General features: G+C 39.3%; 1 protein-coding gene across 1 annotated transcript in view; it reads left to right on the top strand.

The window, feature by feature from the left end:
- The window catches only part of COG3 (component of oligomeric golgi complex 3), a 72,131-nt gene extending 55,507 nt beyond the window's left edge, over nt 1-16,624 (top strand). Inside the window, exons 18-23 of the mRNA XM_008706835.2 lie at nt 153-241; nt 351-485; nt 6,119-6,194; nt 10,355-10,482; nt 11,515-11,613; nt 14,658-16,624. Of these exons, the coding sequence (XP_008705057.2) occupies nt 153-241; nt 351-485; nt 6,119-6,194; nt 10,355-10,482; nt 11,515-11,613; nt 14,658-14,687 (557 nt within the window). The 3' untranslated portion in view covers nt 14,688-16,624. The remainder of the gene's footprint in view (nt 1-152; nt 242-350; nt 486-6,118; nt 6,195-10,354; nt 10,483-11,514; nt 11,614-14,657) is intronic.
- The last annotated feature ends 1,025 nt before the right edge of the window (nt 16,625-17,649 follow it).

The following is a 17,649-nucleotide window of genomic DNA, read 5'->3' as shown; positions in this document are numbered from 1 at the left end:
TCTCTTCCATTCACAGAGGTGAGTTGTTGGAAATGAAACTGCTCTTGCTTTGTGGTAACAGATAACTAGCGTATGTTAACACACTGAAATAGTAACTCGTCTTTTCTTTTAAAACTGTACCTGTTCACTGGATGAGTAATTTTGTTTCACAGATGCAGCATTTAAAATCCTGAACCCTATGACTGTTCCAAGATTTTTTAGGCTGAATAGCAACAATGCCTTGATAGAGTTCTTGTTGGAGGTGAGAAGGAGTCTGTTTCCTTGGTGGTGGGAGATAAACGGCCTTCTTTACATGTCTGGTAATTTCGAGGCACATAAAAACAGGAGGAAATTGTCATCTTCTTTTTAAGGGGACTCCTGAGATAAGAGAACATTATCTTGACTCTAAAAAAGATGTAGACCGTCATCTGAAATCGGCCTGTGAGCAGTTTATTCAGCAGCAGACCAAGCTGTTTGTAGAGCAGCTGGAGGAGTTCATGACAAAGGTATAGACCTTGGTGCCTACTTGGTAAAGTAATTTTGAATTCTTCCTTAGATTTCCTTTTGAATTACCCTCTTGTGAAAACTCTGGCAGGAGATAGTAAATAGTAAGCCCACATCTTAATGATTCCATCTAGGAAATCACCGTGTTTCCTATTATGAAAGCTTTTTGGCTTGGACTTTTAGATAGCTTGCACAGTTTTCAGTTTTTAAGAGAAAAAGTGCAAATATTGTCTCTTCGCTAAAAATCTATCCACCTGGCTAATGCCAGCAATGAAAAAATCAGATCATGTCTATTTTGATTTTCCTATTTCAACCTAATTTTTTTTAAATACTTAAGTACCATTACTAAGGACTTTACTTCATAAAAATGTTTAAAAAGTCTTGAAATTTAAAAAAAAAAAAGTCTTGAGGGGCACCTGGGTGGCTCAGTCGGTTAAGTATCTGCCTTCAGCTTAGGTCGTGATCTCGGGGTCCTGGGATTGAGCCCCACATTGGGCTCTCTGCTCAGCAGGGAGCCTGCTTCTCCCTCTCACTCCCTCTCTGTGCTCTCTCTCTCTCTCTGTCAAATAAATAAAATCTTTAAAAAAATAATAAAAATAAAATAAAAAACAGTCTTGAAATTAGCTTTCATTTATTAAGCCTCTACTGTCTGTCCAGACTTGTATTAGAGTATATTATAAAATTTACTTACCTAACTGGGGAGACAAGTTGTATCTCTGAAATGACCAGGAGACAGCTAAGCAAATTGTCTGTTAGTAATTTTTTGCTAGGGCCATCAACGCTGATATGCCTGACACCTGTGATAGTTTGTTCAAAAGATAGAAGATAGTTGTTTTTAAAACTAGTAATAAATACCAAAAAAGCAAACACAGAAATGTTAAAGCAGTCAGGCCACTTTTGTTTATCATTGGCGTATAGTACTTGTTTTCTGGGTTTTAGTCCATTCAAAGAAGTATTTGGAGTGTGTATGGTTTGTTTTTTTTTTGTCCCCTGCCACGTAGATTTAAAAGGGGGGAGTGGTAGAAAGGTTTCCTACTGGAAACCCATACAAAAATGATGTAAAAGGGGGGAGTGGTAGAAAAGTTTCCTACTGGAAACCCATACAAAAATCTACTGGGTTTTGATTTTTAAAAAATTGTGCAAGTATTGATATTTTGTAATTTACAGATAAATACATTACAGTTTTTACTGGAATTGTCCTTATGGGAAACCAGTCTGTCGATAGTAGTGTGTATTTTTGGGAGAGCATCCACATTAGCGTTAATTTCCTCAGCATCCACATTAGCACTGGTAGATGAGTACTCTGCAATAGCAGAGCTGCAGAATGAGTCTTCTGACATAAGCAAGTTGATTATAATGAAATCTAGGATTAAAGGGTTTTTCTGGAAAAGCACAGTCTTTGTAGAAGTCAAGAGAATGGAAATTCACTGATATAGTTGTCTAAATTGATGGTAGGGTAAGTTTGGTAATTCTGGTATAACTCTGTAATTGTATGTTTTGGAAGGCTGTGGACACTATGAATTTTTTTTTTAAATTAGTGATACATGTAGAAAACATATATTCCAAATCCGAATTACATAGTGGTTCTCCATGGAATGCTACACACCTCCAGCGGGGACTCCTGTATAGCTGTTCACGCATTTCTCTTCATAAACTCCTCCCTGAGGGATCGGAGAGGGAAAGGCCCTGCCTCTTGACATCGAGAAGTCAGTCCTGTCCACCCTGCGTAGTATGTGTTGTCCTTGCTCAGATCATTCACCGTTGCCTTTTCTTTTTTCAACCTTGGTCCCTAAGTGCTCTTCAGAGTCCAGTCAAAATATTTAGTAGATAGTACAACTTAGAGGACTGAGCATCCCTTTTTACGTTATCTTATTCCAAATTCAGTCCCTTCCCCCATCCTGGTGGAGTGGAGTGAATCAGACAAAGACACACACACATGCACACACATGCACAGGGCATACAGTGTAAGCACTAGAGTTCACACAGATTTATGTGATCGTTTAGGACATTGCTTGTTAGAATTTGTGGACCAGACATGTTTCACTTTTTATCTGCTGGATGCTACTAGTATTTTGAATAGCAGAGACAGAAGAAATGATTTTGAAACTTTAAAATGATTAGATTTAAAGGTAAATCTGCAAGTGCAGAATCTTATGCCTCTTTTATTATAGTTGGCATCTTATAAGGCAGCCTGTGATTGTACCTTGATGAATGATTGCAAGAGAAGTAGCATCCATAGGTGCAGAAAGGGAATAGTATTTTATCTACGATTTGGATGTATGCTTATAGGTCTCAGTATTTTACCATTTGGATGTAAGCCTAATCAACAAATGTTCTCAATTGAGAACCATTTGGGCTGATTTTTTTTTTTTAAAGATTTTATTTATTTATTCGACAGAGATAGAGACAGCCAGCGAGAGAGGGAACACAAGCAGGGGGAGTGGGAGAGGAAGAAGCAGGCTCATAGCAGAAGAGCCTGATGTGGGGCTTGATCCCAGAACACCGGGATCACGCCCTGAGCCGAAGGCAGACGCTTAACTGCTGTGCCACCCAGGTGCCCCTGGGCTGATTTTTAAAATATATGTGGGTTTGCATAATGAAACTGTGTGAGTGTAGAGGACATTCTTAGGCTGTTTGAAGACTTGTTTTTGAGCCTAAAGACTTGGAGTGTGATTCTGGTCTCCTTTTACTTGCTGCAAATTGGCCTTTTTGGTTACGTAACTCCTTCCTTGACTCTCCTTGTTGAGATGCTTTGTTTTCATTAATTCTCATTACATCCCTGGCACTTAGAGTAAGTGAAACATCTTTATTTTACAGATTGAGAAACTAAAATTATATAGAGTGACCCAATATACGTAAGACAATCATTTCTACAAACTTAATCTTACTGGTGTAAACATCTTCCCTCAATTTTTGGTGCAATTAATGAAGTTTCTTGAGAAAAATAAATTCTAGAAGAACATGTATGCCCTATTGTCCTATTTCCTACTCCTTGAAAAATAACTTTTCTCTAAGTATTTGAGTGACCCTAGGGAGTGTAATACTGTTCTAAGTGTTGGAGGTAGAAGTTCATACAAAAATAATTTGGGTCAAATATCTTCTGTTAAACTCAAAAGCTGTTGATACTTTCTTTTCTTTTCTTTTCTTTTTTTAAGATTGTATTTATTTGACAGAGAGAGAGATAACACAAGCAGGGGGAGTGGGAGAGGGAGATGCAGACTCCCTGCCTAGCAGGGAGCCCAATGTGGGGCTCAATCCCAGGACTCTGGGATCATGACCTGAGCCAAAGGCAGATGCTTAACTGCCTGAGCCACCCAGGTGTCCGAAAAACTGTTGATACTTTCTGTTGTTTAGGAATTTCATTATACTGAACGTTGCTTGAAACAAACCCTTAAGTTAGGGGGTTGGACTGGTCATGGATGTGGCAGAGCATAGAAGTTTGACTCAGGAAAGCTGAGCTCTCACCCTCCCCCCCCTTCTGCCACCTCCTGAGGAAAATGGTAGCAAGGTAGATTCTCCAAGCCTTGCTTTTCTAATCTGTACAGCAGAGATAGCTACTGCATCCCTCTTCCCAGCTTAAGGTTATTATGAGGACCAGAAAAAGATTGTATATGTAACAGTACTTGAAATGCTGCAAGAGTGTTACAGGAAAATGTGACAAGTTTGAAGTGCAGGTTTTGCCTTAGCAAAAAATCTGAACGAAAGCATTTTAAAGGAAGTACATTTCAAGTTTATAACTAAGCTAAAATTGTTTCCCCCTGGTGGGACCAGTTTATGCTGAAAAACTCAAGACTTGTATTTAGCAATATTCATTTTTTTCCAAGCAATTTACTAAAGTGTTGTGAGTTTAGGAGGGGGGGGTGGAGGGAGAAGGAGAGAGAATCTTAAGCAGGCTTAGGGCTCGATCTCACAACCCTGACATGACCTGAGAGGAAAATCAAGAGTTGGACGCTTAACCAACTGAGCCACCCAGGTGCCCTACAAGTTTATTCTTAATATTCCCTCTGAAGTGTTATTAATTTCCTCAGCAACACTTAAATTTAAATTCTTTCTTGATTGTAGTGCATGTAATAGAATTTGACCTATAAATTTAATTTTTGGTTCTCAAGGACTTAAAACCAAATGGGAAATCAGGATAGAAAATATGTAAACATGATGAAGTGTATAGCAATGTCGTCATGAGACAGTGGGTCTATGTTTGTGTCATAGGGTTTTTGAAAAAGATAGGGCTAATTAGGGAAAACTTTGGAAGAACGTGCTCTTGCAGTTTGACTTAAAGGTAAATATGTTACCTAGATAGTAAATGGAGATGGATATGTAAGTTTGTCTTGGTTTTTAATATAAAAATAATTAATACAGCCTAAACCTACATCATATATATCATTATGAAATTGTTTAAATTCTGGAACAATCAGTGGAATAATCAGCAACCATTACTAATAAAACATAACTGTTGGACAGAGAAAAATGTCCAGAATTTAGAGTTGGGTGGGGAAAAAAGACATCAGAGCACTATGTTCCTATATTTGTAAATGTAGACACATTAGTATGTTTATATATTTATGTTGAAATAGATTTTGGGTAATATATATTGAACGAACATATGTTTTTCTTTTAGCATTGTCTAATCTATAATCATGTATATGATTTGTTTTTAAAAGCTGCATCTTTCAATAAAAAGTAAAGATATGAAGAAGGATAGACAGTAGGAAAGGGGTGACTTTATACACATGGCAGCTTGAGAAAAAGCCTAGAGGAGCCCAGGATTGTGAGCTTGGATCTGACTTAACATTGTACTCGGTCTGTGCCCATCTTCTGCCTAAATATTTTCGTGGCCTTCTTTAATTGAAAGTGTTGGTTCTCAGATTTTTCTCATGAGTCTCTCTAGTGAGGCCAGGGTCACAGCCTGGACCTTTGGCACCTAACAGTCCATTAAAAAAAAAAAAATGTTTTATGCAGTTTCTGTCCTTCACCTTCCCCAACTACACCTTAGCCCCACCATGATTTGCTGTCTTGAGAACATCTTAAGAACAGACTTGTCCAAGCAATCAACATGTACTGTTTTTCATTTGCTTCTCTGTACTGATGGCTGAGGGATGAAAGGGAGATGAATAAAATGTGGGCATCCAAGTCTGCCTGTAGCGCTGGTTGGCCAAGTGTGCCTTTTGATGCTATCTGAAAATCTTGTTTGTTTTCCTAACATTCTCTCTGCCTGAGATACAATAAAGAAAAGGAATCTCTAGGTGTGTAAAGGAGATTTTGTTCTGCTGGGGTGACATTTTTCTAACAGCATACAATAATAATTTAATGTTGACATAACAGTTCACGTAAAAAGGCAACTGTTTCGTGTCCGTATTTTCCTAGGTCCTCAGTTTTGTCTACCTTCTCTAAAATGTTTCAAGCAGAATACCTCAGGACAATGGTGGTGTTTTTTGCAAGACAGCATATGCCTTGAAATCACAGAAGAAGTTTTGCTAAAATATGTTATTATTTGAAAGGATTATGAGTTATGATGCAGTTTTTTAGGATTGCACATTTGACTATCATTATGTTTTAATAGGTTCAGGTGGTGTTGTGTGTCCTTGGAGAGACATGAAGTGAAAAGAAACGTTTTTCTTTTTGTCTTGTCCAACAGGTTTCAGCATTAAAGACGATGGCCAGTCAGGGAGGACCCAAGTATACTCTTTCACAGCAGCCTTGGGCACAGCCAGGTATTCACATTTTACTATTTAGGATTTCTTTTTTTAGGATGTTGATTAATTTGCATTTATATAGTCTCTGACAGCTTGGAGTTGGTTTCCTACTTCTGCTGTGGTTTGTGTTGTTGCAAGGTGCAGTTTGGAGATGACAGGTCTTAATGGGCCAACACTACTTGCATTTCAAAAAGCATTCCAAGGAAAGGAGAATTAAAAAGAAAAATACACACAGAGTAAACAAATAAAACGTGGCTTAGATGGAAACACTTTGATTCTGTATACTGCTTTTCATTGTATTAGAGCTTTGATGAAAATACTGGATTTGGTAGTCTGAAATTAGGGAGGGATTGCTACTGTTCTCAAGTATTAAATGAAGGAGTGTGTTGGGTCATTATTTTGTTTCACGTTTTATCTAAGTTACATCCTCTTTAACATTTTTAGAGTGTTCAAAAAAATTACAAAAACTGTGGTGTCATTGGGGAGTTGGCAGACAGTATCATTGTCTGATGGGCCAATATGCTTGAGATGTTCCCAGGTTTACTCTTTCCTAAATGTAAATTTTTTTTGCTGGAGGGTTTTTTTCTTGTCTTTTTTTATCTTTAGCATTAGACCTCGGCCATTTAGAATCACAACTTTGTGGGTCACTTTTGGTTCATTTTGTGGCATTTTAAGTTGCCATTAAATAGCCAGAATAAATCATTTTGGGGGATTAATATTTCTGGCTGGTCCCTGGCCCACGTCAGGATAGAGATCTTTTGAAACCAAAAAGAGCAAAATGATAGAAGAATCGTGTTTTAATTTGGATAAGCTGTATCCAAGTTGGTAGGGCAGCGTTTTGCTGAAAGTGAGAGAGATCCAAATACAGGTTTAGCATCCATAAAAAATTGACTGTCTACAGGCACTTTAAATCTAATGTTAGGTTTTTAATATGATTGGTTTTCCATATTGAAAGAATGATATGTTTGTCAGGTATTTATTTCTTTTGGGGAAAAGAATTGAGGCCGTTCTAAAAATTTTTGGTAATTCTTAATAATGGCGCAGGTTAATTTGAAGTTGAACTAGAACTGAGAAGCTAAAAGAGTAGCTGTGCCTATTGGAGGAGGATCTGTAAATGTGCAAGAATGATCAGTTGTATTTGAATGGAAGACAGGATTTTATTTCAAAAAATTGTCCTAGGAACTTTGATGATGTCAGTATAGGTTTGCATTGATTTGCTTTATTGCAAATAAACTTTGTGACTGCTTTAGGTCCTTTGTTTACCGTTGATAGAGACAGTAACTGTTTTACTGTCTTCATTATTTTAAACCTTTGTATCATGTGAGATTGAAATCTTCATCATTTTACCAAAGGACAGAGATCATTCCTGATGCAGTAGTACGTTCCGTCAGAAGACAGAAAATCAGTTTCTTTTATTGATAACACTGGAAATTCTTTTTAAGATGTATTTTATTTGTTTATTTTTAGAGAGCACGAAAGCGTGGGGATGGGGCGGGGCAGGGGGAGAGGGAGAGAGAGAATCTTGAGCAGGCTCCACACGGAGCCCAAGCCCGACACAGGGCTTGTCTTGATCTCATGGCCCTGAGCCACCCAGGTGCCCCAACACTGGAAATTCTAATCGTGGTGGGCGGTGGTAGTAGCCACCTGTCCTGACCACTCACAGTCAGGAGCAGACTTGTCACTCCATAACTCAGCACAATTCTAGAAGGAATTCTGACCACCTTTGGATTAATTGGGACTTTGGCTCAAGGTTTCAGTCTTTTATAGGGCTTATTTAGAAATAGGAGCTGATTTTATTTTGAATGTTTATATAAATGAAACTCTTGGGTGCAATAAATCTTTCTTAAAATAGGTAGAAACCAACAAACAGGCATAGGCGTATTTAATACAGCTAAGCCCAGGGGCTTGATGCATAATTAATGTATTTTTCTTTCTTCTTTGGAAAGGTCCTCTTTCACTCAGAACAGGGGCTGTCATTTTCTCAAGTGGAGTCCGAGTGGAGCTCCCGGTGTTAGGCGTATTGTGCTCCGCAGCACTCCTAGCACAGTCATCAGTAAAGCAGGCATGGATGAAAGGAAGCTGACCACAGGACAGATTGCAGTGGGGCTTGCTCTTCCGTCATTAACCCATTCCCTGTCTTGCTAAGGGAGGAGGTTTTGGCCAACAGAGCAGTGGCACTCCAGTTCAGTTAGCTGCTGTATCTTCTGTCCCGTAGCCACGCGGAGCTGTGGAGTTGCTTTTTCTTCATCTGTAGTACAGGAAGCCCACACTGCAATGTCAGGGATGTTTGGGCCTTTGGGGTGGGAGCATCAAGAACAACCTCGGGACTTGTCTAGGGCCCTAGAAACCCATCTTAATCAGGTTCCTGGGGATCACTTCATGATAAACTCAGAGGAGGTTGAGTTGTAAATTAGGGTGCCAATTTGTTAATCTACTCTGAGAAATATACCTTTTTAAGAGCCCTCAGAGGGCTCTGTTCACTAGGCTTCACACCCATTTGGTTATCAAGGGCTCTGAAAACTGACTTAGGGATTCTTAAAGTGTGTTCGGATAGAAGCAGAGCCCATGGAATTAAGTGCCCTAAAGGAGCTTTCATCTATTTTATGGAAATAAGCAATTCTTGGATTGTTTGTTCTTTCTTCTTGAGAGCGTTGATACTTTCTTACCCTGCTCTACTACAACCCTTCTCAATTAAAAAAAAATGTTTTTAATATAAGGTATAAAATTTGAGCTGTGAGAAAGTATAAAATGAGAAGTAATTCTATTTTCCATTCCTAACCCGTCCTTTCAAAGGTAGCCACTATTAATAGTCTCTTTTCCCCAGTTGTTGTATATGTACTTGCATCTATGGATCTTAAAAATACTGTACAAATAAGATTGTACCGTATTCCTTGCCTTTTTTTTTTTTTTTTTTTAACTTATTCTGTGTCTTGGAGCCCTTTCTGTGCTGGCATATCCAGCTCTTTGCATTCTCTTTAATGATGCGTGGAATGTATCACTCATAATTTCTTCAATAATTCCGTTAATAAAGTATTTTTAGTTTTTTTCCCATCCATTCTTTAATAAACGTCCCTGTATACACATATCTGGGTATTTGGTAAGTATGTCCATAAGGTAAATTTCTAGCAGTGGCAGTGTTAAGAGATAGAATATATGTTTTGCTACATATTGCCCAGTTTATACTCCAAGCAGCAGTGGATGAGAAGGCCTGTTTCTGCACACCCTTACCAAATGTGGATATACTCCAATCTGAAACTATCTCAGTTGTTTTAATATACATTTCTTTAATTATGAGTGAAGTTGAATGTCTTTGAAATTATTAATCATTCTTTTTCTTCATAGCTTTCTAGGTAGTTTCCTCTTTTAAATGACCTCATAAAGATTACTACTGTTCCATTTGTACACCTTTTCGGACATTACATTTAGGCTACATAATTATTTCAGTTACAGTTTTCTGTAATTCTGTACTCTTTCTGATAATGCAGTATAAGACTGTAACAGATGGGGACACCTGGGTGGCTCAGTCAGTTGAGTGTCTGATCTTGGTTTCGGCTCAGGTCATGATCTCGAGGTCCTGGGATAGAGGCCTGTGTTGGGCTCCACACTCAGGCGCAGAGTCCGCTTGTCCCTCTCCCTCTCCCTCTGCTTCTCCCCTCACTCATGTGGGTATTCTCTTTCTCTCTCTCAAATAAATAAATAAAATCTTAAAAAAAAAAAAGAATGTAAGAGATGGACTTTTAGTTACCGTTAAATATGTGTGGATGTTTTCGGAATGATCTCAAAAGACGAGAACATCTCTTGCTGTGAGTCAGTTCTGTAAATGAGTAAGCTCATTCATAATGAAGTATTCTTACAAGTCTGCAAATAATTTTTTATTTTATCTTAACTATCTCTGAATTCCAAAGGTACCATAGTATAGCCCCTGTGAATGTCCTGAAGGGTGTTGGAGGAGTTCTTTTACGGCCTTACCCTTCAGGAGTAGAATTTTGTATGTAGTAGATAATGAATGTTTATAGGGCTGTGATTAAACTTGGTAAACAGGAAAAGTGAAAGAAAATTTGGGGGGAAATAGAGTCCTTTCTTCTGCCATTTTTCTCTCCCTTTATTCCCCTCTGAATGAAAATGGAGGTGTTTCTTCTCTTTTTCTTTGTACCACTAATGAGGTTAATTCTTTCCAGCAAAGGTCAGTGACCTCATAGCAAGTGCCTACAAGACAATAAAAGCGAAGCTGCCTCTGACGTTGAGAAGTATGTCATTGTATCTATCCAATAAAGACACAGAGTTCATCTTGTTTAAACCTGTTAGGGTGAGTATTGTGATATTTTATTCAAATGTTGTCCAGTCTCTTGAAGTTTTCTTGCCTTGTTTACCATTTTCCTCTTCCTGTAGACATTTCAAAGTATTGGTATACTATTCTAGTAAAGTTGATTTATAATCACTGTAATTCCTTAGAGGCTTACGAAGCCAGCACTGGCCTGATTATATCCACCCCTGCCTTTGTCTTAAGTTCTTTATGTTACGTTTGGCAACAAGGTAATTTTGACCTTAAAGTACAAATTAGTAAATAAATAACTCATCAGACCCTAACATTGAATGTGGCCCAATACTTGAGAAAGCAGCATTTCAGAATTATGCTTCATTTTACTGGTGAGTAGTGGAAATAAATGGCTTGCAGTGGCCACCAAGGGATTAAATGTCAGAGCAAATTTAGTGCTCATAACTTCCAGCTCTGTGTTGAGCTCACATCTTTACCGAAGGCATTGGTTGAGTTTTAAAGTATGTTTTATGTGTCTGGGAACTTTATTATCTTTTGTGTAAGAAATTGCTGCTGAAGGCTCTTATTATTCTCTGGGGGGACAGGGCTTACTAGAGTTTAGCTTTTCCAGGAAGTATTATCTGATAAGGCTTAGTTGGGTTGTGCTAGCATGTGAATTATTAAGTGCAAATTATGTCTTCGGTAATCCAATGAAAGATACATTTCCTCTACTTCTTTGGCAGATATCATCAAGATTTAACATTCTTAGAGAGAGAGGCAAACCAAGAAACAGACCCTTAAGTGTAAAGAATAAACCGATGGTTACCAGAGGGGCAGTGGGTGGTGGGTTGGCTGAAATAGGTGACGGGAATTAAGGAGTGCACTTGTTGTGATGAGCACAGGGTGATGTACGGAAGTGCTGAGTTACTGTATTGTACACCTGAAACTAATATTACACTGTATGTTAACTAACTGGAATTTAATTGAAAACTTAAAAGATTTAACAATCTTCATGCTTCATGTTTAAGATGACCGCATATGTCTCTAGTGACTCATTTAATGGGATTGCCTCTTCTTTCTAAGAATAATATTCAGCAAGTCTTCCAGAAGTTCCATGTTTTGTTAAAGGAAGAGTTTAGCCCTGAAGATGTCCAGATCATTGCTTGTCCTACTATGGAACAGGTAATCCGTGATCTGAAGGTCCTTGTTACTTTTATTCCCTCTTGGTTATTTTACTTGAGTAGGTAATGCCTTTGAGTAACCATGTTTTTAATTTTAATTTTAAAATATGTACATTATTTTATTCTGATGAGCAAGAATTTAAGCTTTGAATTGCTCCCTCAGATTTTTAGTGATGACTTTATAATTTTTAATTGCTTTTTTTAATCCTTTCTGATACTAAAAATTTCTGTGTTTAACATGAACTATTTGTGAAAAGTTCAAATAATGGTGTTTAGGATGCTGAATAATTTTATTTACAGTATGCATGATAAGAGGCCCACATTTCACATGAAAAAAAGTTACTTTAGGGATTTGATGTTAGAAGTGTTTGTTTTTTCTTCCTAAATTTGAAAAACTGAATACAGAGCTTAGTCTGTATTTATCATTCATGTAATCAGTTCAGCCAGCAAGTTTTTATTGAGCACGTATTATGTATTAGGAGTAGGCTGGTGCTATGGAGGGTATTTTATTTCTGGTTTTAAGTTTGGTATAGCTTAGGAGGTTCATATATGTAAGGACTAGAGGGTGTGGGAGAGAATAGTAAGGTATGGGAGCCTGATCAGAGTGGGTGGAGAGTTGGGGAAGGGAAGGGAGGCAGTGAGTGTGGGTGAATCTTTTGGGAGTGTTACCACATTGGGAGAGAAAAGATGTAGCTGGAAGGGAAATGGGGTCTTTTTTAAATTGAGATAGAACTCATATGCCATAAAATTCGCCCTTTTAAAGTGGACCATTCATTGGTTTTTAGTATATTCACTAGGTTGTGCAACATCCCCACTATCTAATTCCAGAACATTTTCATGCCCCCGCCCAAAAGAAACCCCATACCATTAGCAGATTCCCCATTCCTCCATCTTCTGTGATTTACTTTTTGTCTGTATGGATTTGTCCATTCTGGACATTTCATTAAATGGAATCACACAATTATGGCCTTTTATGACTGGCTTCTTTCTCTTATCAGAATGTTTTCAAGGCTCTTCCATGTTGTAGCATGTATCAGAACTTTATTCTGGGGCGCCTGGGTGGCTCAGTCGTTGGGCGTCTGCCTTCGGCTCAGGGCGTGGTCCTGGCGTTCTGGGATCGAGCCCCACGTCAGGCTCTTCCGCTGGGAGCCTGCTTCTTCCTCTCCCACTCCCCCTGCTTGTGTTCCCTCTCTCGCTGGCTGTCTCTCTCTCTGTCGAATAAATAAATAAAATCTTAAAAAAAAAAAAAGAACTTTATTCTTTTTTATGGCTTTATATATTCCTTTGTATGGATAGATGGGTCATATTTTAAAAAGATGTGTCTGTGGTTCCAGGATTGTAGTTAAAATATTTTATAAGTCATTTGAAGTAATCATAATATACCACTAACTTGATATATAGTTAGGTTTGTTTCAGTGTTTAGAGAATTTTCCCCCCCACATTTTGATATAATTTTGTTTTTTTATTATAAAAAAAACCATGGTTCCCAAGTCAGAAGTCTAGAACAAGGTAGAGTTGGAGGTGTCTTACTTCCCTTTCAATCCCCTCCAGCCTTTTCCTTCCTTTGTTATTGGGCTATCTTTCCTTTTTTTTTTTTTTTCTTTTAAAGATAGGGGAAAATGCATGTTTTTGTAGTCATGAATTGGAGCCAAAGAGAGGGAAAAATTGATGCTGGAAAAGTGTCTTTGAGTAGCAAAGAGGGGATGGAATCTCAGGAACAGTCCGAGGGAGGAGCCTTTGTTAGGTGTATAGGGGAGGGGGTTGTTCAGTCGCAAAAGGAAAGAAAGCCCAGTGTTGGGGCACACGTGGGGAGGCGGTGGACACGCTAGGATGATGGAAGCTCTCATCTGATTGCTTCATGTTTGTGAGTGATACAGGAAGAGGGTCATCACTAAAATGGAGGGATACTGAAGATCTGGGGAGCAAGGCTCAGTTGAGTTCAGTGGTTATGAATCCAAGAGAGACCAATCAGCACAGTTGTCTGTTTTTTCTCCAGTTATATGTAGTCAGTTGCAAGAGTGTAGATGTGGAGTAGCCAGGCGGGGCTTGCCAAGAACATGCAGGATTCCTGGCTCCTGCTGGACTCCTGCCAGCAAGATACATGTTTTAGTGTGTGTGTGTATGTTTGTAACTTAAAAGTTTGACGGTAATCACTCACATTATGTGCAACTCAAATTGCTTTGCTCTGCCTCTCTTTCCTGTTCATTCGATGAACCACTACATTGTTCTCATGACGTACCACTGGGTTGCAACCTATAGTTTGAAAAACAGTGATAGAGACCATCATTCTGTGCAACTTGGTGTTGTCTTTTTCATCATGATTAGATTGAGGTTTTGTATTTTTGGCAGGAAAAATACAGAGGTGATGGTGTGTCCCTCTCACTGAGGGTACACTTTTATAGAAGAGATTGGGTGGCGATTATTTTGATTACCAAGACAGTTCATACTGTATAGAAAGGTTCACTGCCAGGTTCATTTAACGGCACGTCTTCTAGGGCTTGGGTGCCAGACTGGCCCTGTGCAGACTGCAGTTCCCCTACCCTGTCCCATGGTGGGTTTCTCTGCTTCTCCTGGGGGCTGGCTCCATGTCCACCCCCTTTACAGCATGGGCAGGGTGTTGTAGGGCTCCGTCAGAGTTAGTGAGCTGAGATTCACTCCTTATGCCTGTTCTTACGAATTTAAAATGGTCATTCGAGGAATTCAGCTTACACATAATTCTTCCCACAACGCGCTCTGCACAGAAAAAGGTGAAATTGATAATTGAGATCTATTTCTATCCCTTGTCAGGGTTGGTATGTAGTTTTTTTTCCTCCTGTCATTTTCATTGCATTCTGAAATAAGTTGAGGGCCTCGACTCGGTGATAGAGTGTGATCCCCCTCCCAGACCCACCCAGCAGCCCAGTGGCTGCTTCACAAATCTGACTAGCCTTGCAGTCCAGCTGTGTTCATTTGGCTTCTTAAAAACCTTAGACTTTTCTGTCATTCTGTTTTAGAGGATTGGTATTCCATGGCAGAACTAACATAGCCTTTCACTTTGCTTTTCAGCTGAACCTCCTACTGTCCGTTTCTAAATAACCAGGCTGGCCGGGCTGCACGTCGGTGTCTGTGCAGTCGGGGCGGGCTGGAAGTCTGGCATCCTGCAGGACGCCGAGGAACCGTATGTGGAAGTGTCCCTGAGAACCACACAGGCGTGCTGCTCAGTGCTGACTGCAGAATGAAATATAAGCAAAGTGTTTGGAAGATTGGCGTTTCCCTTTTAAAAGCATCAAAATGCCAAAGATTAATCTAGGAGTGTGAGAACTGCCTTCTTGAAAAGGTCACGAGAAATGTGAGTTTTTTTAGAGGTAGCTATGGTGGGTACACAGGGAAATGGTTCTTCGCAAAAGATGTGCAATGAAACTAGGTTACAATAAGTAGTGCAGAGAAGAACTTTACAGAAGTACCGTTAATTAGAAAGCTTCTATGAGGAAGGTTTGTTAAAGCGTGAAACACTGCAACACTTTGAGCCACAGAGATTCCACGGCGGCTATTTTTTACTTCCAGAAATCTTATTTCTACACTCTATTTAATGTAATGTTTCTCCTATCACTTTGAAGTTTCGTTTGGAGTAGATTGGGTGCATCTGAGAACACATTCTGCTTTCCTGGGAATTCGGGATGTTATCTTCTGTGTGTTTGATGTGAGGTAGTTTCAAGATGCGAGGACCCCGTGAATTGCTGAGGTGCAGAACGTTCAAACGCAGGGGCTGGAGCCTCCTCATAGTAGATGGCTGCAGCATCTTTAATGAGAATCTTCATGCTATAATAGTCCGTGTTTGTGAGTGGGAAGCACCAATTAAGGTGTCTTAAATCTGGCATGTAAGGGAGGGGAGGCAACCTGCTGAATAGCATCTCACGCATGAAGGTTAGGGTTACCAGCTTTCTATACACTGCCTTTGGTTTTAGTAGTTCTTTGAACAGTGACCACTTTCGTGTCCCGTATATTCGTGCATTGGCTGTGCTGTGTACCATCGTCGAGGGGCTCTAGCCCTGTCACAGCAGGATACGTTTTACTAACAAAGACAAGGAGGATGAAGATGGCCCACCCCTTTATATCTCCGGTATCATATCAGGGATCATCAGATAAATTATGCACATCTGTGAGTTTTCCTACAAAAAACTATTTCCTGAGTGGATTGGTTTTGCCTCTGATCTTGTAGTAAACATAAGCTGCTTTTCGGTTCAGAAGGAATTTCGAGTTATTCAAACACTATCCAGAGATGGAACACTGAAGAACGTTCTGGAGTGTAGCCAACACACCTCATTCTACAGGACTCGTCCCCTTGCAGCTGACTCTTGCAGTGTGTAGATAGGTTACATATCCTGATGTCCGTCATTTTAAACAGGTCACTTGTTTTTCAGCTCCATTTAAATTGGTGATCAATGGTGGTGATGAACCCACCATTGAATTGGTGGGTTGAGAGACCTTAATAGTCTATTCTGGGAAGGTAGAAGGGAAGGAGGGTCCATATTCATTCCTTGACATGAAATGAATGAATCAGGAAGATTTTATTTACTTCCACTTACTATTTTAAATACATCTTTAATGAAATAAACTGTAAAATATCCTGTTTTCTGTATTATATGTACATTTGATTTTTTTAATAGCCTTTCCAAAGAAATGAGGGCATGATTATTGTACAATACTGTGACTGATTTAATTTGATGTACAGAGCAGGCTGCATTCTTAAGGATAAAAATATTTGATGGCACTCGTTCTTGTGTTTTGAATCTTTTCTTTCTGAAACACTCAAACATCTTACAAAGTGCTGAGTAGACGATAGGGATCCAACTTGTTGGATAAATGAGTATTTGTTTAAATCTGTACAGTTTCAAGTGTTTACTTATACAAAACGTGTACATACTTTCAAATAATTAATTTAAAATGCTTTATATTATTTGGCTAGAAATTGCTGTTTTTAATAAATGTGATTTTTTTAAAAAATAAAGATTTTGCTTCCTACTTTGTCCTCACATGTCTGTTGTGTATATGGATTCTTTTTAAAAATAATTTTTAATTGAAATTTTTATTGAGCTAGCTTGTGATTCACATGTGGTTGTAAGAAGTAATACAGGAAGACGCTGTGTACCTTTCCCCCGATTTCTCCCAGTGGTAACATCTTGCGAAAGTAGAACACATCATCACAAGCAGGATATGGACATTGGTACCCTCTGCCAGTCTGTTCACATTTCCCCAGTTTTACTTGTACTGTGTGGATTTTTTTGGTAAGATAATTATTGTGGAAAGACATTTTTGAAGCCTCTTAATGCTTCATTAGTTGAAAGATAATTTAATTTTTTCTTTGCGAAACTGCCAGTTTCCTGAGTACTGTCAGCGCACACAGTCGTGTTGCAATTTAATGTTACGGAAGTAGTAATAAAAACGAGTTTGTATTTCCCCCCTGATTTAACAATCCCATATCTTTAAATTCTCTTCTGCTATTTATTACTTTTCAAGAAAGAACAGTCAACCTTCATTTTTAAAAAGGGGCCATTCGTTAGAGAAACCAGGGTGCGTTGGTGAGAGAATGTTACTTCTCAGAAAGCAGGAACTCTATTGCTTCCTTTCTGGAGCACTTGTCTCCCAGTAGTGGCTCGGCCCCCAGCTTGTCTGTCTGCTGATGGCATGTGGGGGCCCTGTGTGTCTGTGTGTCTGGTCTCGGCTGCTCCTCTGCTCCTCCAGGTCATGAGTGCACGCGCCAGAAGACCTCAGTGTCTCACTTGGGCAGGAAAGGGCTTTGTCAGAAGGAAAGGGAGGACTGGGCGGCAGCAGACCAGAGGCTAGAGAAGCAGAGGGATAAGAGCAGGAAATAACCACCGATGTAGAGACTTCTTTGGAGCAGAAGGAGTTGGTGCGGGCTCCACTGCTGTGGCAGGTCCTGGACTGAGCATTCATCTCTGGCAGGCTCAGAACAGTCTCTGTACCAGTTACTGGTTTAGGGCCTCTCAGCGACAAATCCACCTTTTTTGGCCCTGCTTTGAGACTCTGGGCCTGGATC

This window comes from Ursus maritimus, unplaced genomic scaffold, assembly GCF_017311325.1.
Source record: "Ursus maritimus isolate PB19 unplaced genomic scaffold, ASM1731132v1 scaffold_10, whole genome shotgun sequence".
In the NCBI taxonomy this organism is placed as follows: Eukaryota; Metazoa; Chordata; class Mammalia; order Carnivora; family Ursidae; genus Ursus; species Ursus maritimus.
The sequence above is the reverse complement of the archived record's forward strand: the minus strand, read 5'-3'. Positions and strand labels throughout refer to the sequence as shown.